This window comes from Chrysochloris asiatica, unplaced genomic scaffold (assembly GCF_000296735.1).
Source record: "Chrysochloris asiatica unplaced genomic scaffold, ChrAsi1.0 scaffold00092, whole genome shotgun sequence".
Lineage (NCBI taxonomy): Eukaryota > Metazoa > Chordata > Mammalia > Afrosoricida > Chrysochloridae > Chrysochloris > Chrysochloris asiatica.
Window position 1 is genome coordinate 11,740,115 of NW_006408610.1, and position 16,985 is coordinate 11,757,099.

Sequence of the window (16,985 nt, forward strand, 5' to 3'; positions counted from 1 at the left end):
GAACCAGAAGGCATCATCCCCTAGAGCCTTCAGAGAAGGCATGGCCCAGTTTTTTTGTTTTGTTGTTGTTAGGTGCCATCTAGTTGGTACCAACTCATAGCAACCCTATGCACAACAGAACAAAACACTGCCCGGTCCTGGGCTAATCTCACAATTGCTGCCACATTTGAGCCCATTGATGCTGCCACTTGGCCAATCCATCTCGCTGGGGGTGCTCTTCTTATTCTCTGACCCTCCACCGTACCAAACATGATGTCCCTCTCCAGTGACTGGTCCCTCCTGACAGTATGTCTGTGTGGTGGTGGTTGTGTGCCGTGCAGTCGGTTTCAACTCATAGCGACCCTGTACAGGGTTTCTGAGGCTGTAAATCTTAATGGGAACAGAACGCCTCATCTTTCTCCCGCGGAACAGCTAGTAGTTTTGAAATGCTGACATTGTGGGTTCGCAGCCTGATTCATAACCACCCCCTGAATTTGAGCTTTTAGCCTCCAGAACTGAGACAATAAATTTCTGTTCTTGTGAAACTTCCACTTTGCAGTGTTTTATTACAGCAACCCTAGGAAAAGAAAACCTTTTTTAGCCCCACGGGTCCTATCTCACCTGACTTGGTGCTCCAACTGCCCAACCTGGAACCTGGAGCATCTTAGACCCCAAATGGAAGCTTCTTGACTTAAGGGCTGTGTTGTTGTTGTTGTTGTTAGTTGCTGTCAAGTGGACTGCAGTTCATGGAGACTCTGTGGTGCAGAGTAGGGCTGTTCCATAGGGTTTTAAGACCTTTCAGAAGCAGGCCACCAGGTCTGTCCTCTGAGGCCCCTCTGGGAGGATTCAAACGGCCAAGCTTTCAGCTAATAGTTGAGCATTTCACCATTTAAGCCACCAAAGAACCCTTATGGACTATGTTGTTGTTGTTAAGCGCCATCGAGTCAGTTCCGACCCATAGCGACCCTCTACATGGTGAGGGTTATATAGAAGGTATTGTTGTTGTTGTTAAGTGCCGTCGAGTTGGTTCCAACTCGTAGTCACCCTATATAGGGTTTCCAAGGAGCAGCTGGTAAGCTTAAACAGCCAACTTTCCAGTTCAAACCAACATTGCAGTCGAGTGCTTATCTAGAGCACCATATCAGGACTCCATACATAGAAGGTGCTATGGTGGATAAAGAGTTATGTGAAGAAATGCTGGTAGCCTTAGACAAATCTTCAGTTCCCTCTGGGTCTACGTTCTTTCACTTACAAAAACAAGGGTCTTAAACCAGATCCAGTGGTTCTCCAACTGCATTCCTGGAAACCCTAAGATTACAAGAAATTGTCTCAGGGTTACCGCTAGAGATAGGGATCTCCTAACCCCAACATCAGTTACTTGTGTCTGCTTTTCCCTTATAGATTATGTTTTTAAAAAAAGGTGGGATTCACAGCAGAAAAATGAAGTTTGTAAACCACTAGACTATTTGATTTCTAGGATCCCTGTTGTTGTTAAGTGCCGTCAAAGTCTCCTGAAACAAAGTCCTAATAAGTTATTCCTTCCTGATAATATATTTGCTACTTGCCACCTTTGACCCTGTGGTAACTTGTCTGGTGGAGAGTTCATGCACCATGACAATTATTGTTGGTGTTGTTGAGCCAGGCCAACTCACCATGACCCCAGGCATAATAGAAGAATATTAGGTGAAGAACCTTCAGCCCTTGGAGTCTCTGTTTCTGTAGTAGCTTCTCTGGAGCCTGGAATTCATGCTGGGTGGCTGCCTGCCTGCCTGCCTGCCTGTCTGTGTGTCTGTCGGTCGGTCGGTGTGCCTGCTATTTCCTGGATGGCAAATGTCTGAACATGCATTTTTAATTTTCTTGGGTATATACTGCAGTCTTTCCCTGTGAGGTCCTGAGACGGGAACAGCTGGATTCCTATCCCAGAAACCATGAGTCCTAACAGGTCCCAGCCTCCCTTTCGATGTCATTGTCCAATCCCTAAGTGAACGTGTCCCTTCTCCTCCTTGACTGTCCATCACATAAGAATCAAGCTACATCAAACGTCTGTTGCTAGAATAATGCCTTGTAACAAAGAACAACCAAAAGTCTGAGCAAATAGGTCCTGCTTTCATGGAGCCATGGTCCTGATGAGAAGAAGACATCATTAAGTGACCATGCCTGTTGATATAGCATGCCTAACTGTGATATGAAAGGAGGAGTCACAGGCCCGGGGTCACTGGTTAGTGAAATAAAAGGGGTAACGAGATCATAATTAAGGAGTAAGGGCAGAGGATGGAACAATTTGAAGGATAATGGAAAGTTTATCAAAGAGGCCCAGGCAGAGGAAATGGCTATGCAAGGTGCCAAGGTGGTACAAGCAAGGTGCATCTGGAGGGACAAGAGAGACCTTGGTGTCTAAGTAATGATGGCCAGAGGAAAACTGGGCATGGGGGCCTCCAAAGACCTTTAAGGCTGTAGGAAGGAACTTAGACTTTCTCTCAAGAGACCTGGAAAGCTAGTGGGAGAGGACAGAGGTCAGCAAGGGGACAACTGGTCAGATTTATGCCCCACAAGGCCTTCCTGGCCACAGCCAGAATGGGCCCCACAGCATAGATGCTCAGAAGGCACTCGCCCCCAATGGTGGTGTTGCGTGAACTGTGTTTGTAGACATGTGTGGCCAGCATCTCTCAGCAGCTGCGTTGTGACTGCCCAGCCTGGTGGTCCTGCTGCAGAGAGCAGGGTTGGAGAATTCAGGTGCCCCTGGTGATGCTCAAGTATGTTGATGCAGTCTCAGCGCCTGACCGATGCCTTTTAGAAAGAGTAGATTAGAGATTCTGAGATAGGAGCAGGAGCTGACGTAACTTTGGCCATAGTCCACAAGAAAGCAGTCCAGGAAATGTGGCTTTTTCTCCTCTGTCATCAATATCAAGGGCAAAAAAGTGGCAAACTGCCCAGCATCTCCAAAACCAGCCTGTTGATTCCCATCAAAAACAACTTTTTTTTTTTTTGGTTGGTTGGTTGGTATTGAGGAGTCATAAATCTCTTAACAGAGTACATTCTCTGAGCAGGAAAACCATTCCTGACAGGAGGAACGGTCAGCAATCTTGTTGAGAACTGTGGTCAGAGCAGTGGACTTGCCGTCATTTTCAGGAAATCTATTTGCTGGTTGGAAGTCCAGACTCTGTGGGGCAGAAACTAGCACTTAGTAACTTAATTCCCAGAGGCAGCAGGACTAACTCCCACCCCAGAGAGGAGCACAGCTGGCTTTCTCCCCATCTGCTTATCCCAACTGGAGCCCAAAGGCAGAGGAGGTGGTAGCTGAGGGTAAGAAGACCCCTTTCCAGGGAAAAACCTTCCCTCTGTCCCAGCAGGTCCTTTTTACAAAAAATCTGACCTCCCAGAGAGAGATAACACATCACTTCAGCATTTGTGGTATTTGAACATGAGTTTGCTCAAATATGCTCTAAGCTGAGTGATTTGGGGCAGGGTATTTAATCATGTTGTTATTAAGAACTGTCAAGTTGGTTCCTACTCACAGCTATCCTGTATAAGGCTTCTGAGGAGCAGTTGGTGAGTTTGAACCAACCTTGTGCTTAATCCAACAGTGCCACACCAGGACTCCTATTTAATCACTGTTGTCGCTAAGTGCTGACGAGTCAGTTCCAACTCACAGTGACCCTGTATAAGATTTCTGAGGTTTTAAATCTTTGAGGGAGCAGAAAGCCTCATCTTCCTTCCCAGGAGCCACTGGTGGACTCAAACCATGGATCTTTTGGTTTGAAGTCCAGTGCTGATTGTACGGAGCCAAATCATAGGCATGATCATATTGGTGTGTTTTTATTTTTATTGTTCAGTGCCATCTAGTTGGTTCCAACTCATACCGAACCTGTATAGGGTTTCCAAAGAGTGGCTGGTGAGTTTCAACCACCACTTTGCAGTTAGTGATCCAGTGATTATCCTGCAATACCAGCAGGTCTCCATATTGGTGTGAGATTTAGTTCATTCCTATAAGGTGAATTATTGTTATTGTTATCAAGTGTCATTGAGTTGGTCCCCAATCATGGTGACCCTGTGTAGGGTTTCCGCTTATCCTACAGCGCCGTACCAAGACTCCAGATTACTGATTGGTGGTGGTGGTGCTCTGTAGCAACCCTGTGCACATGAAACCCTGTGCAGTGCTTCCAACAGAGAAAGATGAGGCTTTCTTTCTCCCTTGGAACTACTGGTAGTTTCGAACTGCTGACCTTGAGGTTAACAGCCCCACTCGTAACCACTGTGCTACTAGAGCTCTTTAGATGAGTGATTAGAATAAAAACAAAAATGCAAAACAAAACAAAACATCAGTTGTTGTAAAGTAGACTCCAACTCATGGAGACCCTAACTGTTGGCAACTCTATGTATGTCAGAGTAGATCTGTGCTTTATGATGGTTGGATTTTCAAAAGTTGGACACCAGGCTTTTTTTCCGAGGTGACTCTGGATGGACTTGAACCTCCAACCTTTCAGTTAGCAGCTGAGAGTGTTAAGTCCTCAAGGACTCCCGAGATAGGCAGAATTGTTGTTGTTAAGTGCTGTCAAGTCGGTTTCAACTCATAGCGACCCTATAGAGGTTTCCAAGTGGAAACCTTGTGGTTTGCAGTCAAGTACTGATCCTACAGCGCCACATCAGGAGTCCAGATAGTGCCTGCCTTTGACTCTGAGTTGGGTACGAAACCAGCTGAGGGCACTGAGCTGAGATGTGACCAGATCCAACAGGTCTTGAAAGGGTCCCTCTAGCCATGGCTGTACAGGACACGCTGGCAAAGAACACAGGAGTAGTAGAGACAGCGCTAGCGACACAATTCATGGCTTCATCTTCGCTGGCCTTCCCCCTCCTGCTAGCCTGGGGGCTATTGTGGGCCTGGTTTTCCATAACAGTCAGAACATGCCTTCCTCTCATTCCATACCATCTCCCCCCGCCAGGTCAGACACAAGAAGGATAGGACTGAGTATTACTCAACAACAGGGAATGTGCGTGTTCATTTACGTGTGTGTGTGTGTGTGTGTGTGTGTGTCTGGGACAGATTTGGAAAAAGGATAAACTTCTCATTGGCCATTCCACTTCCTTGGACTTTCTCTGCCCTTCGGTCTCCCAGCTCTGCACAGGTGACCTGCCCTCCCTGGTCAGGGACCTGTGCTCCAGCTTCTCCCTGTGTTCACCTGACCAGGGTCCTCTCCCCCAAGACTGCGTGCTGCTAACTCAGACAGATAAGCACATTCCAGCTAAGACACTAATGGATTAAGTACGCTTCTTCTCCCACCCTGACTCCAGATGTATGACACACAACTCATATGGAGGATTAGGAGGCGTGAGACCAGAGTTGTGAGCTATAGAGTCACTTGCTGCCAGATTTGACCTCAGAATCTGTTTTAGCTAAGTGCCCCAAGCAGCACTCATATTCAATCAGCCGGGGTGGATGAGACAGCACGGATCTAACATCTCTAAGGTCAGAGAACAAACCAATCTGTGCTGCAAGAAGTACAGCCAGAATGCTCCTTGGAAGGCAGGATGGCCAGACTTCATCTCTCATATTGTGAACATATTATCAGAAATCCCTAGAGAAGGATATCATGTTTCATAAAGTGGAGGATCAGAGCAAAAGAGGAAGACCCCCAACGAGATGGATTGGCACAGTGACAGCAGCAATGGGCTCAGATGTAGCAATGATTGTGAGGTTTCCTCAGGACCAGACAGTGTTTGGTTCTGTTGTGCATAGGGTCACTGTGAGCTGGTGCTAACTCTATGGCACCTAACAACAACAACAAGGTCTTGCAGTTTTGCCTCTGGGGACTCTGATTCTCTGGCTCTAGAGTGGAATTTAGGGGCACTGTTAGCGTTTGGCTGCTATCCACAAGGTCAGCGATTCAAACTACCAGCTGCTCCACAGGGGAAAGATGTGGCCGTCTGCTCCCGGAAACATTTGCTGCCTTGAAAACCCTAAAGAGCAGTTCTCCTCTGTCCTGGAGGGTCACTATGAGTCAGAATCAACTTGATGGCCGTGAGTTTTATCAGTGTTGTTGTTGTTGTTGTTGTTAGGTGCCATTGAGTCAGTACCGACCCATAGTGACCTTATGCACAGCAGAACGAAACACTGCCCAATCCTGGGCCAACCTCACTATTGTTGCCACGCTTGAGTCCATCGATGCTGCCACTTGGCCAATCCATCTTGCTGGGGGTCTTCCTCTTTTTCTCTGACCCGCCACCTTACCAAACATGATATCCTTCTCCAGTGACTGGTCCCTCCTAACACTATGTCCGAAGTATGAGAGAAGAAGTTTGGCCATTTTGGCCTCTAAGGAGCATTCTGTGGTTATCAATGTAGTCCTGGTGTGACACTGTAGGAAAAGCACTAGACTGCTGACCATAAGGTGGACAGTTTAAACCCTCAGAAACACCATACAGGGTCACTATGAGGTCAATGCCAGGTGGTGAGCAGTCAGTGGTACAAGTCTCAGATTCTTTTTTTTTTAACTTTTTTTGTGTGAATTATGTGGGTTTACATAGGAGAACATCAGTTTTACATTCATCCTATCATATTTCATTTCACTGCAATGATTATAATCCCCTCCATGCATCATCAAACAACCAAGGGGTACACCCCACAGGCCTGCCCCCCGGTCATCAGCACACAGCCCCTCTCCCTCCCTGAGTCCAGTGTAACTCATGTAACTCGCCCCTTTCAAATGTCCAATATAATGACTTTTTTTAGTAAATTAACCACATTTTGTGACTATCCCCATAAATCAGTCTTAGAACATTGTCATCATTTCAGCTGTACCCGGGTCTGCCAAGTGTGGATCATGCCTGCTTGTTCCCCCACGGCCCCTTGAGGGAAAATGATGGTGGGTGGGCAAGGCCCATAAATTCAAACTGCCATACTGCTGTGAGTTATTGCTTGTGATTTGGCACAAGAATGCCAAAAGGTACAATTTGGCTCCACAGAAACGTCCTACAGGTGGATCTGGCTAATCAACACTTGACTAATCCAAGCAGAACCCATGGTGAAAGGGTTATGGACTTTCTCCTGCTTTGCTCAGCTGTCCCTGCCAATCAGAGGCTCCTGTTAAAGACAGACAGAGCTTTGCAAACTGAAACTGGGGGGTGGGATTCCACTTCCCTGACTCGTCACAGCAGGCAAGATGAAAGAGTGAGATGCGGGGAGAGAGGAAAGGAAAGAGAGAGAAAAAGGAAAAAGAGACCAACAGAATCTGGAAAGCAGAGTTAGAGGAAGGCGACATGATACTGGGCTGGGCCGCTGCTTGAGGCCAACAAAGAGCCATACGGCACAGGGCCTTCTTGCAGGAGCAAGGCGGGGCCAGAAAAGGGGCTCAGGGATCCTGGATTACAAGAAGGGCCAGGCCTTGGGCATGGCTACTCAAGGGGTGACTGAAGGATTCTGACTGGCACCTGTATGGCAAGGAGCAATGACCCACACTCAGGGCAGGTTACTTCCATCTGAAGCATGCGCTTTGGCTGACTATCCCTCAAACTGTGGGCTCACCCGGAGCAGGGCAATGCCTTTCCTCTCAAAGGAGAGCCTCCCAAAAGTGAGTGTTATGTCTTCCCCATTAGACTGTGAATTCTTCCAGCTCAAGGGCTGTGGCTCCTCCACAACCTATGGCTCAGACAGGACACAGACTGTCTCTCCCATGTATGGAGACTGGGTCTCCCATGTAAGGCCCCCTCTTTCAGCTGTGAGTTCCCCCAGGCAAGGACTCATCAAGAATAAGGGAATGAACACCCTCTACAGCCAAGACCCTCTGAGATAGGTAGACCCTGTTGTGCCCCTGGGGCTCATACCTCCTCCCACCTAACATCCCACCTCTCCTCTCCTTCCCCCTCACCAGGGTTCACAGACACTTTCAACATGGACACCAGGAGACCCCGAGTCATTGCCGGCCCCAAGACTGCCTTCTTTGGCTACACAGTACAACAGCACGACATCAGTGGCAAAAAGTGGTGAGTCAGACTGCTGTCTCCCAGTCCCCGACCATCAGACTCCGGGCCCCTCCACCTGCCCCTCATCCCGGCTGCTACCCAGACTGGTTCTCACATGCAGTCCCTCCCAGTTCCAGTAAGCTGACTGTTGGTCCCTGCAGGTCAAGGCTGCGCAATATCTGCCTCTGACTATGAAATCTTGAGCATTCACTTACTCAGCCCCTCAACCTTCTCATCTGTGAAATGGGAACAGACACCCCCACATTCTCTGGCTCATGTGAGAGCACAGTTAGCAACCCCCACCCTGGGCACAATAATTAAACCTTCTCCTCTCAGAACCTCAGTGTCCATGTCTCATCAAGGGGGCAGCAGTCCTGTCCCCTGAGAGAACAGTTGGGAGGTGTCTGGACGGATGGGCCTGAGCGTGCTAGCCAGTTAAAGCAGGCAATGCCCAGCATAGGGAAGGGAGAGGGTGACAGAGAGGCAGGGGTAGTGAAGAAGAGGGAAGGACCCGCCTATGGTTTTTAAATGACTTTATTGAAGCAAATTTTACATCTCATGTAACTTGCCCCTTTCAAATGTCCAATATAATGACTTTTTTTTAGTAAATTAACCATTCTGTGGCCATCACCATAAATCAATCTTAGAACATTGTCATCATTTCAGTAAGCTCCCTCATGCATGTTTACTGTGAATCCCCATCTCCTTCTGATTGTTTTGTTTTGTTGTGGAAAAAAATCCATTGTCTTTTTTTAAAAAAACAAAAACGTTTTATTGTGAATTGAGTGAAGGTTTACAGAGCAAGTCATCAGTTTTACATGTAACACATCTATACTTTGATTTACTACACTGCTTGCAGTCCCTTCCGTGCACCATCAGTTAACAGTATTCACCTCTATTTACTTTAACTCTTACATTCCTCCCTCTGTCTTCCACCACCTTCATCTTTCCTCTGTCAACCTTCCTCTTGCTGTAGCCCATGAATAATTCCACACCTCCTGACCTGTAACCATCATGGTGTTGTTGTCGTTAAGTTCAGTAGAGTCAGTTCTGACCCACAGCAACCCTGCATAGGGTTTCCAAGGCTTTAAATCTTTGTTGGAGCAGTAATCTTCATCTTCCTCTCTCAAAGCAGCTGGTGAGCTCAAACCACCATAGAACGTTTCTTTTATCAAGAAAACCTCTTCTTAACTTTTTACAACAGTGGACCTTTTGTCTAATATTGACTAATTTCACCAGTATAACGGCCTCCAGGTTCATCCATGTTGTGAGGCATTTTATAGATTCATAGCTATTAATCAACGTTGTGTAGTATTCCATTGTGTGTAGGTACCAAAGTTTGTTTAACCATTCTTCCATTGATGGACACTTAGGCTGTCTCTATCTTTTTGCTATTGTGAATAGTGCTGCTATGAGCATTGGCATGCATATATTTATATCACAATTCTTATTTCTTGAGGATATATACCAAGTAGTTCTGACTGGTCTTTAGCTGACACAGAACCTGGCCTGCCTTCCTGGGATGGAAGGGATAAGCAGAGGCTTGGTTCTTTTAGAAGTCCCTGCAAAGCCAAGGAACCACATGAGCACTGTCATAAATGTCCCCTTCCTGATCTGGCCCCTGCCAACCAGCTCTCTTCCCATTGGCCATACCCCCTTTCTTGTGCTCAACTTTCCAAACTGGATTATTTCTATTTTCCTGCACGCCAGGATTTCTTTGCTGTCCTTTCCTCCTGGGAGGCCTGGCCTCATCTTCCCCACTCATCACCCCCCTGCCTCATCCAGATCTATCTAATTATCTTGCATTCCTTCCCCCTTCTGCCTTCTATAAAGAATCACCTTAATCATCATCTTTCTACTGAGCTGTAGTTTACATGTTGTTATTACATGCAGTCAAGTTAGTTTCGACTCACAGCAACCTTCTAGACACCCTAATTGCACAGTTCAGTGAAACATGTTACATGTTACAGCTATGCAATCACTACCCAGGACAAGAGAGAGAGCATTCTCAGATCTGCTCCCTGATGCTCCTTTGTGCCACCTACATTGATCAAGCAAGTCCCTAGCCACCCGCTAGTCTCTTTCCTATCATCATTGATTACTTTTGCCTGGTTTTGAATTTGAACTTCATATACGAGTGGTGCTTATTTGTATCTGACGTTTATTACTGTGAGTTCAGCCTTGTTGTTGAATGTGTACCATTCTCCATGGTTTTGAATTGTTGAGTAACGTTCTGTTGGAGTCCTGGCGTGGCACTGTGAGATAACTGGACCACACGGTCAGTTTGAACCATGTTAATATATTAATTATACTTACTTTGAAGTCCTTGTTAGCTAACTCCAATATCTGGATCTTCTCTGGGTCTGCTTCTATTGACTATTTAATCTCATGGTTATCAATCCCTTCTTTCTGATTCTTTGCCTGTTTAGTAATTTTTTATTCTATGCTAATTCTGGTGTGGCACTGTGGGTTAATGTGCCAGACTGCAAAGCCGTTTGAACTGTAAGGTTGGCAGTTCAAGCTCACCAGTTGCTCCTTGGAAACCCTATACAAATTTGCTGTGGGTTGGAACCGACTCGACAGCACTTAACAACAACAACAACAGCAACCATGACCTAGAGCCAGAAGGTCTAATCTTGTTTTGCCCTTACTCCTAGCATATGTTCCTTGTTCATAAGGCATTAGGTTTCCTAGGGTCTCAACTGAAAGCCCTAGGTATTCACTAAGGTCTCTGTACTCTGAGTGGGAATGACCTTCAACATCTCCCTGGGCAACCTCTAAAATCTCTGATCATAGTAACTGTTCTCCAATAGGCCTTCCAAAATGTCAAGCTCTGCGTTCACAGCTCAGGAGTTAATTAAAGACCTGAAGGGGATTTTTGGCAGATTGTGAGGGGGAGACTCTTTTCTCTGCCTCTGCCTCCCCCACTGCAGATCCTAGCCAATGTTGCAGCCCCAAATCCCATCACTGTTTCCTCCACCCAGCAAGAGTGCTTCTCCTGGTTTGGAATCTTTTTCCCTATACTGCAAGGATAGTGTCATCAGAAATCTGGGATGAATGTGGTGGTTGGCTCCTGTATATCCCTTCTATCAAGGACTGAACTCTGCATTACTTGCTGCCCAGTGCTTGAACACAGTTGTTCCTATATTTTGTTTAATTGTTATTGTTGTTTAAGCTGGAATTGAAAATCCTCTTTAATACTCTTTTACCAACTTCGCTATTTCTTACTCTGAGAGACCTCTGAGCATGCTTCCCATCAATTTGCTGCCCCCATAGATTTCTGCATTTTATATTTCCATACTATTCATTAAACTGGATAGTAATTGCCTGTTTCATTATTTTTCTTCCTGAAATCAAGGTGATAATCTGTGAAATTTAGTAAATGCTCAGAAGAATATACTTTGAAAGACTGAATGAATGTTTGAAACATCTCTTAACCAGCCCAGACGTCATATGTATAAAATCCACATTTTTCACTTGATATGAATGGTTATGGTTGAATTGAACTGATTTTTCCCAAATATAATTTATCTTGACCAATAGTTGCTTATTTAGCATCTGTTCATGTATTTTACCAGACTCTGCAAAATACTGGTATGAGTAAGACATGGTCTCACTCTCATTAGCCCAGGGACCAGTTGGGAAGGCAACACTAATATTCTTGAAATAATTAAAAAGTGATAGAAAACAAAGTGTGGTCTAGTGTTAATTATGTTCATCTTTCTCTCTCCACGAAGACTTTCCTACTTAACGGAACCATTTCTCAGTGTGACTGTCCTCCCTAAGCCCCCTCTCCCATCGCTTCCTATGACTAGTAGTTACTTAGGTTGAATCTCTTAGACTCATGACCCATCTCTGCTACTCACAACCATCTCCCAGCAGCTGAGAACAGCCCCCACAGGATCTTGCTCACAACAGAAGTTCAGTTAGAGTTGGAGAGGAGAAATCCCTGTGCATCTCTGGGAAGATTGCATAGAAAAGAACATTTGAACAGAATCTTGAAGGTTGAATTCAGTTGAGCAGAAAGGTACGATAAAACCAACTCCAGGTCACTTTCACCGATCTGAGTGTGGCCAGGGACATTGTGGGAGAGAGCTGGTGACACAGGAGGACAAGGTCACACTCTCTGTGGCCACTTGACTTGAGTGTATTTACTGCCACAACTGGGCTGAGAGAAGCAAATGGAGAGAAAGGTTGTGGAATTGCAGAAATCCAGGACCCCCTGCTCCACTTGCATGGTCCCCACAGCATACCCTACTTAACTGCTTCCCTTCCCTGCCCCAGCCTCCACTTTCTCTGACCTGTACATAGCATTCCAAGAGTCTTATTCAGACATAGTTCCCTATGGATGTTGATCATCAGGGAAGAAGGGGTTGATGCCAATGTCAAATGGGGTAAACTGGCCATCTATTATGCAAGACCCCCGCGGTGACTGTTGATTCCGTTCCATGCCAGAAGGTACCTCAATGGGACACAAGCAGAGGGTTGTAGTCCTAAGACACTTGTAGGAAGATCTTTGGAGAAGCTCCCTCATTTTCCCTCAACTTCTATTTGCTCATGTGAAGCTGTACATACCTACCTCAGGGTACTACACAAAAAACAAAGGATAGTCAAAATATAGTTATGTTCTATAGTTGGTGCAGCAGTAAGTGGAAGACTGAGATGCTTGCAGCCAGCAGGCAACCAAGCCTAAAATCAGGCCTCAGGAGATGTGGTAGGGACGCTCCCTCTGACCCAGGCTCTTCTGTCTCCTGGGTGCATACCTGTCTTCCACACCTGTGTCTCCTGAGTCTTCAGTGGGGTCAGGGAATCTTTGTTTTATAAAGCTCTACCAGGAAACGCCAACAAGATTACCGGGTTCTCCTGAGCATCTTCATCTGCTAAGGATAGAAGGTAGGGAAATTCCAGTGGGAAGAGCATTACTTTCCACCCCACCCTGCCCCAAATCTAGATTCCCATTGTCTCATTGACCCACACCAGCTACCTCCCATGGGGTGAGTCCTTCTATATGAGACTATGAACTTCTGAAATGACAAAAGCACTGGACACTGGTGTAAATGGCCAGAGGATGGACAGACAGGCCACTTTCTTTTCTTAACCCTTCACCTCTGCCCACTGCCCTCCCATCACAGAACTCCAACTGGGCAAAGTTGACCATACGCCAACGCATCAGACATCTTGAACAGTTTTGCACATGTCTCGATTTGAGCAAGAAACTCACAGACACACAAAAAGGAAAAGCGAAAACAAATTCCTCTTGGTCTGAGTGTTCTCTGCCCCTGCTTTCTCAACCTTGTGTATTTTCAGAGAAATTTAATCCACATGACTCAAAAGCATTTACATTGAAATCGTTAAATCTGTTGGTCTTTTAAGGCCATTTGATGTTCCCAAAACTCCGGTGCAGGATCTGCTGAGGGCTTCTCAGAGTCTTTGGTCCCCTGTAGCAGGAAGCCTCCCGGTGTTCACAAAAAACAGAGTTGGGCTCCATGAGTTTCCAATTTGTCACTGAAGCTCTCACCCCTGGAAGGAGGACAAGCCTCTGCTTTTGACACGGCGGAGCTTTTCTCCTGTGCAGGTGCCCCCATGTGTGAAGAAATGGGGGCATTAGGACATTAGACAGCAGGGGGTGGGAGAACTGGAGATGGGGTTGGGCAAGAGAGAAGGCTTCTTTTTTTTTTTTTTAAGGCTTCATTTTTATTCTTTAAAAAAAATGAATTTGCCCTTTAGTTCCCCCAAAGGTACTGTGGGTCTGAGAACCCCCAGTGAATGCCAATAGGGGAAACCCTTTGGGATGATCTAGACTTTGAAAACAGGAGGCTGTAGTGGACTCTCTGAGGTTGAGGTTCAGGTCCAGGGATGGGAGCAACTGGTAAGGGCAGTAGGATTGTCCCCATTTTACTCACGAGGCAACTGAGACTGATGACATCGTTAGCAAGTCTTCTAGAGTCCAGATGTGTCTGCTCCCCCACCTCAGACTAGAGAAGCAGCCCACCTTGAGAGTGTCCGGAGCCTGTGTCCTCCCCTGCAGCACCATATCCCTGCCTGGCCAGCCTGTGGACCACGAGCAGTGAGGCTGTGGTGTCGGGCTCAGCACTTAGCTAAGTTGTATAAACACATGGGAAGAAGGAGTGCTGACCCCAGTGGTGAGGGGGATGAGAAGGCATATGGGTTCACAGAGCCCCAATCCCAGATGGTAAATACCAAGAGAAAGGGCCTGACGTTCGTTCGTGTGAGGAAGAGTTCACTTCCAACTTGTCAGGACTGGGCGGCAGAAGAAATGAGGAAATGCTATAGAGGAGGTAGCCTCCATCCAGATGAGCAGGATTTCAGGTGTGCACACAGTGGACAGGGTGAGAAGGGTATAAGATATAGCAGGGACAGCACAGGTAAGAGTACAGACGTGGAAAAGAAGAAATTGGGCTTAGAGAAAGGGCATAGTCTGGAGGAGAAAGTGCAGTCATGAGACAGAAGACCACAATGCTCAAAGATGGCACCATGGAGACTCTTAAATACTAAATAAAGCAAGGAGATCATATTTTGGAGGCAATGGGGAGCCATTGAAGGTTTTAGAGCAGGTGAGTGGTTCCCTAGAGTTGTAATTTAGGATGGTCAATGTGGCTACCATGTAGAGGATGGAATTGAGGGAAGAGACTCTGAAGGTGTGGAGCCTAACAGGGAGGCAGTAGAAGTCTAGATGATTGGAGAGCAAACTTGAACTAGGAAGTGAGAGTTGGAGGGAGAAGCCTTCTTTATGAGTACCAATTGTTCATTCGTTTGTTCAATTAATATTTCTTGAGCACCAGTGGTAGGTCTTGGAATTCATTGGTGAACAAAATTGCAAAGTCTCTTTTCTGATGAAGGCTTTCTTGTAGTGCTGGTGATTATGTGCCATGGAGTCAGTTCTGACTCATAGTGACCCTGTACAGGGTTTTCGAGGCTGTAAATCTTTACAGGAGCAGAAAGCCTCATCTTTCTCCCACAGAACAGCTGGTAGTTCCAAACTGCCGACCTTGCGGTTCACAGCCTGATTGGTAACCACTACGCTACCAGAGCTTCTTGTCATGGAACAGGACATATTCATTTGTCGATCATCTGTCAGATGGTGGCACATGCCATGGAGAAACACCCAGCATGACACAGGGGCTTGGCCTCACTGGTGATGGTGAGGGCTACTACTATATACAATGATATAGAGACCCAAAGGATGCAAAAATCTAGCCACATGAGTACCGAAGAAAAGAGTGTTCCAGGCATTTACAGAGGAAAGAGCAAGTGCCAAGGTTCTGAAGTGGGAGCATACTTGGAATACGCAAGAAACACATGCAGCTAAGGTGGGTTGAGTCAAAGCAAGACTAGCAGAAGGCAAGGTCAGAGACGCAACAGAGTAAAAGTTGGCTATGAACATATTGCACTAACTGGAAAGATGTCCTGAACAGAAAAGCAAAATCCAGCAACAGATGGCAGGCTTTGGGGAAGTAGGTGAGTTGAGCTTTAGACCCGTTGGTTTGAAGTGTCCTAGGTCATCCAGGTGCAGATAGTCAGTTCAAAGCTGGGGCCAAGTGCTCTATACTTAGCAAGGAGACCTGGGCAGAGACCCAAGTGTCTGTTGGGAGAATTGTGCTCTTCAGAGGAAGAGGCACTGGGGAAAGAAGCCCAGGTTGCCTGTGGGTATGACGGGAAGAGAAAGAACAGGCAGAGGTAGGAACAAAAGGAGGTGGAGAAGATGAGACTTGTGAGAAAGGGGCAAGGGCCATCTGTTCTGAGACCAGAGGGAGGGGTACAGCACTGTCAGAGAGAACCGACTCATGGAGAAGCAGCGTCATGGGCGATGTCCATCCCAGAAGCAGCATGCAGTGTCCTGCTGGGTCAGCTACAGTGTTGGGCAGATTTCTACTAGACCAGAGCCCTTGTTATGTCAAGAAATCTTCATGCGTCTGTACATTCACACACCCAGAATCATTCCAGAGTCCTTGATTCATTCATTAATCATCGTAACCTATGTAAACCGTCTGGAGTTACTACTCTAGAGCAGCGAGTCTCAAAAATGGAAAACATACTGAATCTGGTTGCTGGGCCCCCCTCTCCTGAGTTTTATGAATTAGCACACCAGGCCTGGAAATTTGCTGACCTGGATGACCACACTCTGAGAACCATGGGCTAGAAGTTTGGTAAGTGGGTGATGTGTAGTGAAATGGGGATACCAGGAGCCTAGAGACAGCAGGGGATGGAGCCAGAGGTTGGGTTAGGCAAAGTAAGAGGGGACTATTTTTGAAAACATCTGCTAACATCTCATTTCTACACTCCACCAAAGCTTCCTCCCATTCCTTTTATCCCTTCCCTTGCCTTCTTCTACTGCTCCTTCTGATTTCTGACTCTCCCATCCTGGGCCTTACTTTCTTAACTTTTTTTCAATCCTCCCCTCTCCTCCCCACATCTTCTGTCCCCCTCTTTGCTCCCTCAGTCAGTTTTGGGGAAAGACAAGGGTGTTAGGGTGCCCAAAGCCAAGGAAAACTGCCGTACCACAATCTCAACACATCTGCAGTGCATCCTCAGTCATCCGACTGAGGCCTCCGACGCTGTTAGCCTTGGTAGCCTGGCTTGACCTTTAGGTGAGAAGGAGGAGCCCAACCCAGGCTTCCTGATATGAGCCCCTGTCCCAGGTGGGTGCTACCTGACTGTCTTGGGTGGGAGCAACTGGGAAGTTCCCACAGCTGGAGGCAGAGGCAAGTCTGCACAGGGAGAAAACAAATGCAGTGGGTCAAACCTGGATGAGTTGTGGGAGAAGAGCTCCGGGAAGGTGGAGAGAAAATGAGAATGGGAGCCCAGCTGAGTGGCAGACACAGGAAGGGGTGAGTCTCCAGGATGTGCTTATGGGAAGCAGGGGGAAACAGCATCTTAACATATCCCTCATCACCCTCAGCAATGAAAGGATAAACTTGGTGGCTTGACTCATCCCAAGTTACAAGGAGTCTTAGATAGCTTTCCTATTCCTTTGAAGGGTTCTTTTGGATTATTTTTGCAGCAACTTAAATCAGGGCTTTGTGGTCAGA

General features: G+C 46.7%; 1 protein-coding gene across 1 annotated transcript in view; it reads left to right on the forward strand.

The window, feature by feature from the left end:
- The window catches only part of ITGA11 (integrin, alpha 11), a 164,904-nt gene that overhangs the window by 39,154 nt on the left and 108,765 nt on the right, over nucleotides 1–16,985 (forward strand). Inside the window, exon 2 of the mRNA XM_006866554.1 lies at nucleotides 7,845–7,956. Within this exon, the coding sequence (XP_006866616.1) occupies nucleotides 7,845–7,956 (112 nt within the window). The remainder of the gene's footprint in view (nucleotides 1–7,844; nucleotides 7,957–16,985) is intronic.